Source organism: Kryptolebias marmoratus, linkage group LG9, assembly GCF_001649575.2.
Source record: "Kryptolebias marmoratus isolate JLee-2015 linkage group LG9, ASM164957v2, whole genome shotgun sequence".
NCBI classification, from domain to species: Eukaryota; Metazoa; Chordata; class Actinopteri; order Cyprinodontiformes; family Rivulidae; genus Kryptolebias; species Kryptolebias marmoratus.
This window is the reverse complement of record NC_051438.1, coordinates 10,299,287-10,316,911: the sequence shown is the minus strand read 5'-3', so window position 1 is coordinate 10,316,911 and position 17,625 is coordinate 10,299,287. Positions and strand designations below refer to the sequence as shown.

General features: G+C 42.1%; 1 protein-coding gene across 9 annotated transcripts in view; it reads left to right on the top strand.

The window, feature by feature from the left end:
- The window catches only part of tenm2 (teneurin transmembrane protein 2), a 253,742-nt gene that overhangs the window by 192,246 nt on the left and 43,871 nt on the right, over positions 1 to 17,625 (top strand). For all 9 annotated transcript variants that reach the window (XM_037977338.1, XM_017419733.3, XM_037977341.1 and 6 more), the window contains one exon: positions 10,394 to 10,632. In XM_037977338.1, coding sequence (XP_037833266.1) covers positions 10,394 to 10,632 — 239 coding nt within the window. The remainder of the gene's footprint in view (positions 1 to 10,393; positions 10,633 to 17,625) is intronic.

Sequence of the window (17,625 nt, the reverse complement as noted above, 5' to 3'; positions counted from 1 at the left end):
CATCCTTGGTCAATAAAAAACAATTTGAGGAACAACATGATCACATGTTTTCTTTACTGCAATGTAGAGCCACTGAGATGTTACACACATAATGACATTGATTTTAATAACTTTAATGTACTTTTGGTATGTAATCTGCAAATCTGTACTGTAAAAATACAAGCAAATTAATACAAGTATTTGACTGAGACTCGGTATTGGCTCATCGTTCTTTTTAAATGACTTGGATTAGTACAAACAAATTTTGTCTGGGACATCCCTATAATCATGACACTTCAGTTTAATTAGCAATTTTCGGCCCCTACATTTGTAATTGCCTTTTTTGCAGCTTTAAATGAAGCGTCACACACTCACATCGTTAAGCCCACCTCCCCTGCAGTGCCAATATTTGGCCATGCTCAGGTGGTGGGGTAGGGCATGGCTCAGAGCCTGTCGATGTGAATGGAGCCCAGAGTGGCACCGAAAATTTTTCAGCTCCACCCTCGGGCCCAGATTGAGCCACCCCCATCCCCCCTTTCATCCTATGTGGTCCTTGGCCGCGGCGGAGGCTGGGTGGGACGTCTGGAGCTGCTGAAGCTTGAGATTGGGCCGAGGCCAGCCAGGCAGAGCCAAAAAGTCACCCCACCCCTGTGCTGGCAGAGCGCGGCCCTCCATCTCATTTTAACCAATCAGCTAAAGGAGACGATGAGCAACCTGTTCACGAGAGGGAGCGAGCGTGTGATTGAGTACATTTGTGTTTACTCTGTGATTACATCCAAGCATGTGTGCTCTCGGCGACTGTGACCGCTCCCCGTTGTGATCATATGTAAATCTTGGCATTTGATGTCCACTCGTTGTAGTGAATGTGTGTGTGCGGCTTGACCCGGCACTCTGACAGCGCTGAGAGGATGAAGATTGATCACCTAAGAACACTCTGGGGCTTGGATGACTGGCAGAGAAGGAGAAAGGTAGAAACTGATGATGGAGGGAGTGGTGAGACAGCGGAGAAATATATGAGGGGGGGTGGAAAGAAGTGGTTTACGGTAGAGGAGGGAGAGATAAAGACGGAGAGAGAGGCAAAGAAATTGAGAGAAGTGGTGATTGAAGGAGATTGTTTTGGGGAGTGTGTGCGTGTGAGAGAGAAGATAGAAAGGGAGAGGAGGGAGATTGGGGTCCGTGGAACATGGATACATTTACCGGTGTGAGATAAATGACTATAGATGGCTGCTGCTGCCACTGAGTGTGTGTATGTGTGTGTGGGTGGGTGTGGAAGCAAGAAAAAGAGTGAAAGCATGTATTTCTCTGTGTCAGGATGAGTGCACATGTGTATACATATGTTGCGGCATTTTGTGTGAAAGCACCTGATTTCCAATTGGTCCCTTGGAGCCTTTAGCCTAGCCGATGCCAGGTTCAATCTCTCTCTCTCTGATCGCAGGACATTCCCCTGTGCACACGCACACGCACATACCGCCCGCCCCCCTCACCCACTCCACTGTGGGCCACAACTCTGAGGGAGAAATAAGCTTCCCGAGAAGGCTGCAGCATCTCAATTTATCTGGAAAGAACAGCGGAGGATGGGGTTAGGGAGGGTGGGTTACTTTCAAATGCATTACTGTGGGGACAGATAGAAGCTGCAACCTGTGGGAAGGACGGAGAAAAGATTCATTTTCAGCTCCGCAGCCGCTCCTCTAATGTGCAATCATTACTCCTTAATGTTATGCAAAGTTTATTAATGATGTGACCTTGCATTCACTTAGCGGCTGCTTTGAAAATATTATTCAACCATTTTTTTTTATTATTATTATTTTTGCAGAGCTACTGCTGCACTTTTTCATGTGTCAGCAATTCATTGCCAGGATTAAATAAACACACAAATATGAATGTTCATTCATTTTCTAAAAGGGCACTATCTACAGTCACAAAGTGCTGCATAAGAAATAAACCCAGTTCTATTTTCTTTTCATTATTATTTTTGTGGGTTTTGATAGTCTATGAATTTTGTTGCTAAAATAAAGGCTGCTGTGATCATTTGTCTACTCCAAAACCGAGTCCAGCTGGTAAATCAAAGTGTTCAAATGAAAATCAGAGTCAAGTCTAGGCTTCTTTTACCTTCCAAATAATTGGAAAAATATCAAGTTATAAAAACAATCCCAGTCATTAGTGTTACAAAATAAAAGAAAAACAGAATTTACAATTCAAGGTGTTTGAAAATATTTAGTTCAGATCTCACTACTTGCTAAAATACACACAAATAAAAAGAAAACTTTTTGTGTTTTGTTTTTAAGAGAAGCAGACCTTCTTCTCAGTGTAAAAAGCAATAAATCTTTTTAAACACAAATTAAAGATTTTTTAACTCTGATATTTTGTGAAACAGAACCTGTATTTGCACCTTTGATCATCATGCAAATCACATCTTTCGGGAGAAAAAAATATATATATTTACAACCATTTCCTACTATTGAGGTTTTTAAAAACTCTGTTTTTGAGCATCTGTGTATATTTGACAGAGGATTTAACAAACAATAACAGCTAGAAATGTTTTGTGAGAGGCATTTTTGTCAAGCAGAGAATCTTGTAGTTTGATATCAGCACCAACTGGTCCACCAGTGGGATTTTAGTGGTTCTATTTGCTTCTCATCTGGGGAAATTTTTCCAAATGAAGGAAAAAAATCTGTTTAAAATGATCAGGAGTAAGTTAAAAATTAACATATCAATGAATATAATATTTACATTAACAATATTTCCATATTTTATGTTATATCTTAACACTGTGTTTTGTGTTTGTTTTGGGGTTGTTGTTTTTTTGTTTGTTTTGTTTTGTTTCTATTAGCCATTTTGTGCCGTGACTCATCCAAACACTGCAAGGTGAATTTTAAAATTCAAACCATTAGGGGCATAATGCTACGTATTTGTACCAAACAGTCAGAGAACAAACATCAGGGATGGGAACAGGCAACCAGATAAAGAATATGTTAAACACAGGCAATCACCTCTCTTATCTAAAAAGAGTTGTTGTCCTTTTTTAATTGCACTTTGCAAATCCCTGAGACAGAAAAAGAACAGAGAAAGTTTGCAATATATGGACAAAAGCTTTGATCACATCTGTTAATTGTTGAATTCAGTTTTTAATCAGGGTTTGAGCTAGGCCCCTTTTCTCCAGTATGGTCACTTTTCAGAAATTGAACTGATCTTAGAAATGCCCTACAGCAGGAATGCATACCACCTGCCACCTTTCATGAAAGAGTTTTAAGCTAAGATCATTTTATATTCAGTAGTAGTCAAATCTTAAAACATAACAATATGCTTAATTTCAAGCAGTATTCCAGAATTACAGAAAGGTATTTACTGTAAATGACTCAGACTACCACATCAAATTGAGTTATAAACATTTTTGGATTGACTAAGGTTGATTATCCATGGAGGTCATCTTGAATAGGGTTGACTCCAAAAGGTAATCAGTTGTAAATGTGCACCCAGTGATTACTTTCTGGGAGTTTTGGCAGCAGGAATCAATAATGGAGCACAAATTCCCTCAAAACACTTGTGGAAAGCCTTCCAAAAAGAGCTGTTATAGCTGCCAAAAGGGAACCAAGTTCTTACAGTTCCTGTTGGTCTGATAGATGTGGCCAAATACCTTTGTCCTAATGGAGTATTATCTAAAGTGCTCTACACCAAAACAAAGCAAGAATAGCCAGTTCAGATGACACAGGAGTTTAAAGACCTGCGTGTAAGTCTATTCTAACAGATTTGTTTACAGTATGAAAATGTTAGATTTTCAACGCCTCGTATCAAAGCAACGCAACAAATAGCCATTGTACCGTATCCATCTACCATTTGTTTTCTTTTCCTCTAATTATAGCAGGAAACAATTCTCACAGTGCTGTCCTTGACCATGCTCCCCTCCCCGAGAGCATTTCGTTTCATTCTCAGTTCTGACTGTTTTTCAGACACCCCCCTCCCCCATAACGAGTAGACCCCTGTTAATTGTTCTCTACATCTGACATCTGATGCCGATTCTCAGACCGCCATCCTGAGCGACCACATGTTAGTGAGAGCTGAAAAAAAAAAAAAAATCAACTCTGTGCATGTTTTTGTGTGTATGTGTGTTTTAGAGGAGCTGGTGGGGGGACATGTAAAAGCATGTGTGTTTGTTCGCTCGAGGGGAAAGCGAGCTTTGACTTCCTGCTAATTACCCAGCATGCTCTCTGTTCTGTGGTTAATTGTCCAGGTCCTCTTTTCTCTCATTTGGGGAAAAATGTTGAAATGGAGAGAAAATGCATCCTCTTCTCCTTCTTCTTCTTCTTCTTCTTCTTCTTCTTCTTCTTCTTCTTCTTCTTCTTCTTCTCTCTCTGTTCTCTAGTCGTTAGCCTTCATCTCCATCTCCATCTCCACCCTCCATCGTTTATGTCACTTGTTTTTCTTTTCGGTGGGGATGCAAATTAAACATTTGGTTCCACATACAGGGCCAGCTCGTGAAAGAAAATTCACTTAGATTTGTGCTGTTTGAGCGTGGGTGGGCGCTTATGGCTAAGTGTAAATATGTGCTGCTTTATGAGTTAGTTTTTGCTTGTTCTGTGTGTGTGTGTGTGTGTTGCATCTGTAAGAAGCAATGACAGCAAGGTAGCAGTGGCAGCGAGGTGGGGTAGGGGGAGAGGAAAGGGGTGGGGGGTCTCTGTCAGCGCTCTCTAATTATGTGTGACATTTCCATACTGGACCACTGTCAAAAAGCCCCACAACATTCACGCACACAAGCACACACATAAACACACAACACACCCCGGCCTAATGATACAGAGTTGTGATTGCTGGCTGCCTGCTATGATAGAACCCCTCCACAGCCGTCTGCAACATAAATCAATGTCAATTACCTCCCCAGAGCACATTAGACACTTTCCGTTCCTGCTCATAATTAGTGCGAGTGCGGACCGTAGACGTATCCCCATCCCACACAGGCTCACAGTGCAGCGGCAGCGCGCAAACAACAAAGCCTTTGGTACTGAGATGTTTTCGTTGGGCAAGTTCAAATGCATACCAGCACTTTAAATCATATGCATTGTGTTGCTTAGAACGCTCGCGATTCACCAGCTCGCTCTCGCACATTAGGAGTATTGTAATTAATTAGCGCCGGCCTCGCCATCACAGAGTGCTTCAATGGCTGTGAAAATGAGTTCAAGCAGACACACGCTGCTTGACCTTGAAAAGTGTGTTTTGCACACACACATAAACACACACACACACGTATGTGCATTCTTGTATTTGGCAGCGTATATGCATTTTGCATGCATAATAAAGTTGACGGCGGTGACACTAAGCGCCTGGTATTTTTAGACAATAAAATCAGATTTCCTTACATGCCATCTTCCCGTGCTCTTTCTGCCTCTATGTGTCGGGTGTATTTTTCTTCACTTCTCTTCCACCCCTTATTTCCCTTGGTGTCATGCAACATACCTGACAGGTAGCAGGAGGGGAGGGGAGAAGAGGTGGATGGGGGTGAAAGAAAAAAAACAGAGAAGACTCCAGGAGGACAGCAATCCAGCAATCAGTGGCTTAAAAAAAAGAGAGAGAAGGAGAGAGAGGCCTGCACCGGCTGGCTGAATAATTGATAGACGGTGGAGCATCGCTTCCAAACCAAATCTTCCTGCTCGCAGGCCATTACCCTGTTTTCACCAAGTGTTTTTAGACAAGAAGACGCATGTAGAGACACACTGTTATGAAACAGCCGCGATTAAATGAATCAGAATGGCAAGAGGACGTCAAAGCGCAGTCGAACCGTGTTTTTCGCAGAGGACCATCAAGTTCAGTAACAGCGCTGAGTTATATTACCGGTCCAACCAGGCCAGGCTGAATAACAGTGACAGTGGGCTACATTATGAAAGACGACAGCCCTGACACACATCTGTGCACATATGAGTCATATGTCTTGGACCGGAGGCGGAAAAGTGTGACAAATCCAACTGATGAAGAAAAACCTCACGATCTGACGTTGTCATTCAAGGGATGGCTCAGATTTTTGGAAGTGGGCTTCAGGGGAGATGTTTTGAGTAGTCAGTATCTTACCTGCAGTTGATAGGCGTCAAAGCAATCTAAGATAGAAGGATAAAGGGAAGAATTCTCAAAGGGAATTCAAGCTAACCACTAATTAGTTTAGGGCTTATTTATAAGTGAATTTTCAATATCTGAAACAACTCAAACTTCAAAAGTGGTTTACCTGATTATTTTATTTTATGTGCATCAGTTTTGCATCAGGTGGTTATTTACACAGAAGGCTGTTGTTATTTACAATGAACACTGCCCATGTTGGAACATGTTCCAAAGTTTTTTGGAATATGTTCTGTGTAAAACAAGTTGCCTAAGAAACTAAATTGGGCGTATTCAGTCTTTGTTGGTCTTAAAATCTGCAACATAGCATTTGTTTACAAAGTTATGAACTTTTTGAGACTTCAGTTCTTTTAGATGTTGGAAATTTGTTCTTAACGAGGCCCACTTCTGAGTATCAGTTAGCATTTTTCCCCGATTCTCTAAACTAAGCCTTCTGTCTACTGCAAGTAAGATACTCACTCCTTATAAATGTCACACAACTCCACCTCAAAAAACTCAACCTTCCTCTTAACAAATTTAAGAAATTTGAAATGTTGCCTTTTTATTTGAAAATTCTCACAAATTAAAAGAAATTACAAAATCTCAGTGGAAAAAACAACAACCACATTTCTGCAAATGACCGACCTTGGTTATTTTTTACCAGCACCATTTGCGGGGGACTTGTGCAAAAATTATCTAAGCAGTTGCTGCTGTGCCTAATTTGTTAATGAGCTGCTCTAGACCTAAAAGTGTATGACTTGACACGGGATTTGTTGGACTTAAAGTGGTACTTAATTGGTCTTAAATTTGATTCTGATTACTGATTTGACTTTGATTTTATTACCTTGATTTACCAGCCATTCTGCCTCATTAATCCCTCAGTTTCGCAGTAATTATGATTATTGCACCTGATCTTTTTTTTTAATCAATAATAAGTTAATTGGTTTATTTAACCATGCTTAGATCACAAAAAGAGGTCAGGCTGAGCAAAATAGGCATGCAGGCAGAGAAAAAACACCTTTTTTTAAAAAAAAAAAGAGAACAGGTAAATAATTATTTTAACTGCCCACATATTCATCACACTAAACAAAATGACTTACAGATCAGTCTGTTGTGCAAAAATAGCTGTGGCCATCAAACAGAAGTAAAAATAATCTAGCAGAACAACTAATGGCCTGTTGACATCCTGTCAAAGGACATCAGCTTTTACACTAGTTGTAAAAAAATAACCAGCATTCACTAACATCTGGTTTTTGTTTGCAGTGGGCAGCTTTCAAACTAACAATGAGTCTTTATCGCCTCCCACCTAAAAGACAAAAGGGTGATTATGTTGTTGCCCATGATTCTGTGTGTGTCTTCATTTGTCTAAACCATTAGCAAAATATCTGAAACTAATTGTTGGCTTCATGTTAACAACTAATTATTTTTGGGTCAACCTTTTTTAGGACTGCCGCCACAATTAGGCAACCTTAGCAAACACAAAAATTGCTCTAATACAGTCAAATCAACAGATACTGAGCTAAAATCAGGTTTGATAGTTGCTGAGAATCACCCCCAACACATAGCCCAAGCGCTACCTAATTGCACAAGGTCTGTTTTTAAAACTTTACCATTAACTACTGAAGTCATCTCTGTCTGTCAGCAAAATATTTCACTAAACACTGGATAGATTGTAATGGAACTTTCAGAAAACAATCAATTGGTGTACATTTATAAATGGTTAACTTTTGGAGTCAACACAGTTCAAACTGACTTTAGGAAACAAAAATGGCTAACTCAGCCAATTTTACAGATATTGAGCTGAAATTGGATGTGGAAGTAGCTGAGAGTCATTCCCAACACGTACTCTGAGCATTGTTATTTTTAAGGTTTAACCAATATGCTAACAAATGCATTTTTCAACATAAAGCAATCATAGTCTAGAATTCTGCCTTGAAAGGTGGCAGACAACATGCATCCCCTCAACTGGTTCAACCTGCTTTTATCATTCTGAGCACATAGAAAGTCTAAAGTTGGCAGAAGCACAAAAATCACAAATGAAACATGTAATTCAGTAATGGACCAGAACTATCCATTAACCATGACAGTTTGCCTAATATTATAGCTTTGTGTCTTTTGAAGAAGAAAAGCAGATACATTTTCTTTCCTTTACTGTGTTTACTCCCAAGGTCAGAAATTCCTGAAGTTAGATGTAGAAGAATATTCTCCCTTTCACACGCCGTCACAAACAATAAGGCTCCTCAAACACTGAGACAAAGTCTCTCTTTACTTCATCTCCGAGGCAGTCGAGTGACCTTTCCTCCTATGATATGTCAAACTCACCCAAGGGCTTTGTTCTGTCATACCACCTGAGGTCTTTGTGGGGGCAGACTCTCACTCCCCTTGTGTGCTGCATTATGTCTCGCAAAAGATGACACAAAGGTTTCACCCATGTTTTTTTTCCCCCCCTATTTTCACAGTGTCCTTTAAAAGATTCTTCATGTGTTTTTCCGTCTCCTTCTGGCCACTGCATTTCCTCAAGGAAAGACAGAAATAGGAAAAGAAAATGATAACTGAAGGGGCATCTTTTGGGGGGAAAGGGGGGGGGGGCAAGGCTGAAACAGAAATAGAAAAGGATGGAAAGTATAAAACGTTGAGTGCTGGGTGAATACGGGCAGTGATAGAAGAGGGTAATGGGTAAGATGAGTGAGGAGGTGGCGGTTCAAATCCTTCTTTTATGTTCCTCCTGAGCTCTGACCTCTCCCGGACAATGAGGACAGGAAAAGAAAGGTGCACCTCTGATCTTGTCCAACTGTCGAGCCATCAAAGGGCACATCAGAACTGGGCGTGAACAAAAAGGAAAAAAAATCTTATGGCTTTGAAAAAAAAAAAGAGTGTAAGTACAGCAGGTGGAGGTTTAAAAGAAACTGGGACGGAGCAGAATTAAAGGTAAAATCAGTTTAAGAACATTGACAGCCATTAGGCAGTCTGGGTCCGATGAAAGAATTGGACAAAGCTTGGACAAACAGTATCTTGCCCTGTATCCTGTCCTCTGATTGGGTGGTAGATTCTTCACCAACTTTTACATCATTTAGGGCAGCTCATTTAAAAAAAAACATTATCTACATGATGCTCCCAAAACCAAAAATACTTCACACATCTCTTACTTAGGACAAGTGAATATTCAAGCAGGACAACTGGACTCAAAGAAACAAAAACTTATGCACGCACATTTGTCAGGATTTGAGTTTTTGTTGTTTTTTCTTTGTAATTTTCTTTGCGTTTTGGGTTATTGTTTCCATGTTTTGTCTTTGTATTGTTGCTGTCTTTTGTGGTCTGTCATCATTCACTTCTCCTCTGTTTATCTCTTGTCTTCCCACCATGCCCATCTTCACCTGTTGCTAATTGTAATCACTCACCTGTGCCCACTTCCCATAATTATCCTCTGCTTTAAAACCTGGTCATTTTCTCCACTTCCCCATTGGTTCATTGTCTCTGGTATGTCTCTTGTCTCTCATCTCTTGTTGTCTGGTTCCCTTGCCTTGCCTCGCATCGCCTTTTTGTTTTGTTTATATTTTGGATTTTTGCTGCCACGTCAGCCTTTTGTTTTTGTTTGTTTATTTAAGAATAAATTTTTGTTTTATCTTAATGAGTCTGCACTCTGGGTTCGCCTCCTTCTCCACCGGCCTTGACAACATTGTCAAGACTTGCAGGAATTTATTGTGACCTTTCGATCACTGGACTTTCAACATGCAAAACAATCGGTTACAAACTATCATCTTAAATAGGAAGTAGTCTGAAGTGTCTGTTACAAAGGACACAAATTGACAAAAACTGGCAAAATTTAACATAAAGTTGTAATATTCCCAACAGAGTAGGAGACAACGGTTGTCTTTTAATCCAAAAACCAGGGTGTTGATTCTCCAACATGCTTCTCAGGTTATTAAAAAGACTGCAAAAAGTGTTGTACAAAGCAAGCAAATATATATAATAGTAGGCGTATGTGTGTGAATGAGAAACACATTGTAAACTGTTTTGCAAAAACCTTAATGAAGTTAAAAAAGGCACTAAAATAAGTGTGAACCAATTACCAACGCTCAACCACCATCATCTTTAATGAATGCAGGAACTACAGGCAGTGAGAGTACGTCTGATTGGTCAAACACAGTATATTATTGGTCTGCAGAGTGTCAACGGGTGACACTTGGAATATAACAGCGTATGATTTAACGCAGTTTGAGCAGTCCTTTACAATACTTACAATACATCGATATTTCAATACATCACGTAGCAATCTATTGTAGTATCGTCCAAAATGAACTCTCAATTTTTACTTATTTATTTTGCTTCTCCACAGGCACTTCTTGTTCAAGACATCATCAGGGACCACCCCTCTCTTCAGTAGCTCCTCCCCCGGTTACCCGCTGACGTCAGGGACGGTGTATTCTCCGCCCCCTCGCCTGCTACCCAGAAACACCTTCTCCCGCTCAGCGTTCAAGCTCAAGAAGCCGTCCAAATACTGCAGCTGGAAATGTGCCGCGGTGACTGCAATCGCAGCCGCTGCCCTGCTCGCCATCCTGCTGTCCTACTTCATCGGTAAGGGAGCGCACACAAAACATTATTCATTAGGTGGGTTGATGAGGAGTAAAATATAGACAAATGGATGTGGGCGCCTGATTATGTTAAAATATGGGGAGCAAAGACAGAAAACCTGTATGTATGGCAGATATAACCATGCGCATACACATATAGCAGGTATAATGGATACTGGATACTGCATGGAAGACCCGAGTTTGAAACCCCTTTTAACCCCTTACTGTGCTTTTAAACAAACCATGGCTAAATGCTGATATGAAACCAATGTTAAAATTTACTTCAATTTTCAAACCATATTTAAACAACATTTAAAATGTCTGCTCAGCTTCTATAAGAGCAGCATAAAACCTTCCCGCTTATGAACTTGTCGATATCCTGCACTCCTGATTGGCGTGATATCACTCAAAGTTTTTACCCTATTCTGTCTAATTTAAAATCAGAAAAGGAGTCAGCACAGCTTTAAAACTTAAAAAAACAAATTCAGCTTTTTTTTTTTTTTTACTTCTCCACAGCTTAACGCTATCTGTCTGCCTGCCGAGCTAGCAGCTACAGGTGTAGCTGAGTTGGACTGAACCAGCTCAAATCTGGACAGGTTGGGGGCTACAGCAATTATTTTTAAAATTAACATTTTAGTTTCTAACTGAGAAAGTACAACTGGAATCATTAAACGCTATCTGTTTTTCATCTTATTGCTGGGAGCGATAACACATTAAGTCGGAAGGCGGGGAGTAAAAGCATTAGTTTGCACCCCCTCCTTAGAATATGGGGGAGCAGCTGCTCCACCTGCTCCACTGAGCAGGCACCTGCAGTATGCAGATGGATACAAATGGCCAACGGGATTGCAGAAAAAAATGAAGGACACCAGCCTCGAATGAATCCGTCACACAACTTTTTTTATTGTTATTTCAGGTTTAGTTCAGTTTGTGTTGAGCTAACCTGAAACGCTTTGCTCTTATTTTTTACCTCCCACACCAACACAAAGAAGAAAAAAAAGCACGGAGTTAACAGCCCACTGTAAACACTAAGCAGAGTCGGGACGTGTGTGCTTTGTCACTTTCCACTTGTACTGCTCTGTCAAAATCAGCCTCAGCTCGTGCCGGTGAACAGCCAGTCAAACGCACGGGGGAAAGATCCGCGCACAGCAGCACAGTGAGGCAGTTCCTCTGAGCAGGTATCACTCAGAGTGGGAATCCTAACAGAACCCAGCAGGAACGTGGATGTTCTTCACTGATCTGGAGCCAGCGCGCGGTAGTCACACTTAAAGGAATGGCAGACACTCAGAGGAGATTCTGACGCCTGTCTAACAGTGGATCTGTGTGAAGAAAAAGTGTTGCTCAGAGTGTGTGTGGGAGTGTGTGGGCATAGATTTTTCTTTTCTTTTTTTTTTCTCTTTTTTCTTTCCTTTATGACCTCCTACACTGGTCAAGAAAAAGCAGACTTGTGCTGTGCATCCGTGTGCTCGCAAGACGGAGACAATAGAGGGAGGAGGATCAGAAAATGTACATCTGAACGTGTCTATTTTGGAATATGTGTGTGTGTGTAGGTGTAGGTGTGTGTGAAAGGAGGCAGATGTGCTGCTGATCCCCTGATTGGCCTCTTACCCCAGAGACAGGAGTCAACAGATGGGTGGATTTTAGGAATCAGTGGCATCAGCAGAAAGAACAACCCCCTCACTGACTCTGCATACATTATTAATACCACCTTTTTTTTACATTATTTAGACATATACTGTATTTATATATATTATACACCACAGTCCATATTAGGCTCACCTATGGCCATCAGTGTGTGTTGCACTCGCTGCTCTCCTGAATGTGAGCTCCTGCTTCGAGTGTGTGCCTGTGTCCACTTTCGTTTGTGTGCCCCCTCGCAGTGCCCTTGAGAGTGGTGTGTGTCCTCCAGAGCAGATCAAGGCCCCCTTCGCCTGGGGCACACAGACAGATCCATCCCCTCCTGAGCTTTCCTCGGTCACACTGCACCGGGCAGCCACGTACAGAGCTACAGATCAGCAGTGAGGGGGGGGGAAAGGGAGGCCTGCCTGTAACAGAGATATTCTCTCATGGTTATTTTAGAGAATGGGCTGCGTCTTTTATTATTGCCCGCCGCCATAAGACGAAATGCGAAAGGCGTGTGATCGTGTTCGGTCTGTGTTTAGTTCATGTCTGTTAGCAAAATATTTCAGGAACCACTTGACAAAGTTGAATGAAATTTGCAGTAAGTGATCTTCAGATTTACAGCTACAGCTGATTAACTTTTAGATCCCTTCTGGATCAAGACAGCTGCCACAGCCAGCTGAACTTAAAAAATACAAAATTGGCTAAAACTCACCCAATTTTACAGCTATTGGCCTAAAATCTGGTGTTGTAGTAGCTGAGACTGATCCCCAACACATATTCTGCATGCTAACAGATTGTCCAAATCTTTTGTTTTAAACTGTCCCGTCAGCCATTAGATGCCAACAATGTCTGTCTGTTAGCAAAATATCTTAGGAACCACTGAACAGATTTTAATTAATTTTTTAGGAAATAATCATAGTATATGTCTAAAAGTGATTAACTTTTGAATCCAGCCCAATTCAAGATGGTCACTATAGCCAACCCACATTAAAAAACAAAATAATGGCTACAATTTAGTCAATTTTACAGATAGTATGCTTATATTTGGTGTAGTTGCAGCTGAAAACCACTGACAACCAATACTACAAGCGAGGCTCATTATGCAAGAACTTCAGTATTAACTGGTGCAGTTGTTTGTTAGCAAAATATCTCATGAACCACTGTAGAGATTTTAATGAATCTTTCAGAAAGCGATCGTTGGATGACCATCTACAACTGATTAAGTTCTGGAGTCAATCCGAATCAAAATGACCACTACAGCAAATCAACATCGGTTAACACAAAAATAGCAACATCTCAGTCTATTTTACAGATATTGACGTCAATTTTGACGTGGTAGTAGCTGAGAGACATTCACAACACATGACATCTCACAATATTGCATGAGACTGCATAGAAAGTTCTTTTCAAGGTTTGACCAAAGTGGTTACAACTTTATTACATAAGATGATCTTAGTCTAAACCTAAGTGATATGCTTTCCTTTCAGGAATTCTAAGGCATTAGGTAATTTTTATTACCAGCAGCATATTTCGTAATGACACAAATGATGGTTTACATCACAGCATATATTTTCAGTTATTAAAATAAAAAAAGATTTAATTAGAGAAATAATGTGAAATGTGTCTGATTCAGACTAATTGCTGCCTTTACACTTTTTTTCTTTTTTTTTACCACTACATCAGTGTCTGTGCATGCCAGACAAAACACTTTAACTACAGGGCCTGTCTGTCTTAATAATTGGTGGTATTAGCTTGTCAGCCAAACTAATAGATTACTTTATTAATAGGTGTATTTATAGCGCAAACAAAACAGGAAAGCACAAATAACGGTACACTGTGGTGTTGCATTTTTAATGGAATTGAGTGGGTCTGGTAGTTTCAGCTCCACTCCTGTATTTCCAGTTGTACTATCTGATAAAGAAATGTGTTTTACCACCAAACCTAATTGTCCAATTGGCTAGAATTCAGTAAACAAAACTGAAATGGTGAGTTATTGTTCTGTTTTTTTTTTTGTTTTTTGTTTCCCCCACTTTCAGCTGTGGGGAGATGTTCTGCTCGGGTGTTTCGTCTGAGCCGAACAGAGCTGTAGCGGTGCTGCCAAGCCTGAACCCCTTGTGTTTACCTGGCTTTTTGTAGCGTTAAGCGCGCAGCGAGTTCACTACTCATAGGGGGGATTTTGTTGTACCTTGTTTGTGCATCGCGCACGTGTATGCGTAGGCCCCCGGCAATCGCTGGGGGGATTGCGCTGAGCACCCAGAGCCATGCAGCGTGAAGAGGACCCCTCTGAGGCGTCCGCCCAGGAGCCCACTCATAAATTACACCAGGACACATGTGCCTGAGCAGCACTTTTCCTTTTTGTGAGCGCGTATGTGTGTGTCGGTCCTCGTAAAAGTGTGCGCACACAGCTTTTCGATCTCATTGTGTGTGTGTTTTCTTTTTTTTTTTCTTTTTCTTTTCTTTCTTGTTTTTCAAAAAAACAGAAATAAAGCTTCAAAAATTGCCCGACAATCTTCCGGAGACACATGTATGTGAACTCACTCAGAGCCTTTTAGAGAATCGTGCTTCAAGGGAATGGCTGACGATATTTCTTTGAAGCACTACCCTACTGTTAGAACGAAGCCATGGGAATGAGATAAACACATAAACACACAAAAAAAACCATAGAAAGAAAGAAAAAGAAACAGTCATGTGCAGTTCTGACTTTGTGCATTTTCACATTCTGTACAATAGTTTGAGAAAAATAGACAGTTGTTGTCAGAGAAGTATTTTCCTCCTAACTCCAGCGGAGTATGGCCTTCTCTTTCTATGTGAAGGAATGACTGAACGGATGGAGGGAGGAGGATAAACGAGAGTGCTTGTTCCTCATTCCCCCGGCGTCTTGTTTGCTTGCTCCGCATGGAGCACCCCAGCCAAAGGAGAGGTGGTTGCTAGGATACAGGTGAACGGCTGGCGTATAGGAGAGGAGACAGGTCCATCACTGTGAATTGCATGAATGGCAACACCGGGAAAACGCCAGATGGGGGGGTGAAATGTGGTTGAGGTCAAAGGTGAACATAAACAGGGACAGGAAGTAGAGGATAGATCACTTGGGAGATAGAGGAGAAGAGGGTCAAGGCTGATATGTCACTGCTCCGTATGATGTGGAGGGTGAGAGGATGTTCGAGTGTGGGGGCTGTGCTGTTTGCTCTGCTAAGGAAAAGAAAAAAAAAAAAGATGAGGAGGACGAGCAGGAGTGATGAGACGGCCAGGTGTGGAGAGGAGGAACAGAGTCGAGGCAGAAGGAGGAGAGATGAAGGAGAGCGCGGCCTCCCGAGGCTTCTGTCACCTGGAATAACCGTGGGACTAATGTCTCCTAATTGATCACCACGAGCAGCGAACAGAGGGAGTGTGACAGCGAGATGAAAGGACAGAAGGAGGCTGCAGAGGATAAGAAGAAGGGGCCACGGCAAAGCAAGTTAGAGAGGATAAAAAAAAAAACAGGAGGAGTAATGTAAGCCTCGGAGGACCGAACGTGTAAACAAAAAAGAGGGAGGAAAAAAAGAATGAAAACGAGAGGCATGGCGGTTGGGAAAGGGAGGCGAGGCTGGCGTGATAGATGAAAGATGGAGTATGTGTCAAGGCAGTTGTGTCCGGGTGGACTGTTTTCACACACACACACACAGGTGTGCCCTTGACTGCTATGAGTAAACTCCTGCTAGCGGGCGCTCGTGTCACCTTTGTAGGAGTGTTTCACACGGGTGTGTGCGTGCTGGCGACTGGTAAATTCGTCGGGCACAGCGGCGTACCCCGCGTGGCTCTGTCAGCACTGATGAATGAGAGCGCACACACATTCGCGCGCGCTCTCTCACACACACACACACACACACACACACACACACTGACACAACATGTTTTTAGGCTTTTACTCTCAGCTCCCCTGTCTGTTGGTTAAACAGAGCTGCACAGCTCTTCCTCACACACCCATGCGCATACACACACACACACAGCGAACGCTGCCATCGAGTGTGACCTTCATGCCTCGAAGCCGACCACTTTCCATCCATCACCGCCGTCTTTGCCGCTCCAGACTGATCACAATCGCTTACTGCCCTCACTCCTCCCGGCTAGAAGAAGTGTCTCACTTCGATGCACTCGCATCACCGCTCCCCTTACATAATAACATGTTAATGGCTTTATCGTTCACAGCTGTGCCGTTTGGCTATGTAAATACATCCCAATCAAATGCATACAGTGTCTGTAACCTAAACTTATTCACATGAATACCAGGTTAACAGGAGCTCCAGTCGAATGGGAAGCGATAAATAAAAATGCATTTGTTTGTTGTCTTTTTTCATTATTTAGGCAAAGACTGGGATAATTGTGGGAAAAGAAATGCAAATGAGAAATCAGTTACTTTTAAATCATCCAGGCTAAACAAAAATCAGAAGAAATATGTTGGTTTTTTTCAAACCTTATTAGAGCAGAAACACTATCCATGTGCTTGCTTGTTGTTGTTCTTTTAAAGTTTTTTTTTTTTTTGGACGAATCCCCTTGGATATTTCAGTGTCGAAACTGCAGCTCTCGCGTCATGGCTCCTTTCCAAAACCGGGCTCCTTGACCCCACCGTCCCCGCTCGCGTTGCAGGTGGCTTCCCGTCTGCCGATCCAAGGTGGAACAGCGAGAGGTCAGGATGTGTCGCTCATTGCCAGCGTCGGTGCCCGTGTAGTTGTGCGTTCAGTGTGCGCGCGCGCGCTTTGTGTTCGGAGGTGGAGGCACAGCCGGGGCATATGGCGGACGCAGGAACCTGGGCATGCGGATCAGACGTGGAGCGGGTGTCTGCGCTGATAAAGGTTAGGATCTTTCTGCACGCTGCCAGTCCAGGAAAAGGGCAGAGCGTGGCCAAGACCAGGCGCAAGGTGCTACGCCATCTGCACCAAGAGGGGATGAATGGGTCATCTGCTCTGGTCAGGTAATACAAAGCAAGGTGCACAGTTGTTCGAGTCCTAGCGCTTGTCCTTTAGCTTTCCGTATCACAAGAGAGTATGTCGTGCTTTTGCTTGTGAATAAATCCAAGTTTTTAAGCCAGAGCGATGTCATCTTTAAGCGGCATTCTTTTTTGCCTGCATTAGCGTGTCTGGGCTTGTTTCATTCATTTATTTCCTCATTCATTTCTTTTCGCCAGAGCAAGTCTTATCTGGATCCAATCATTAGTCCAATTAGAGCCGCAACGCTGGACCTGTCTTGTGTCCTAAAACAGGAGATGAATGAAGCCAAAGTGAACAAAACCACTTTCCTCTGGCCTTACTTTTTTTTCTCCCCACCTGGTCTCTCTCCTCCAGTTTCTCCATCTCTTGGCCTCCAAAATGTACTCTGTCTTTCATCCTCACTCATTCTCTCC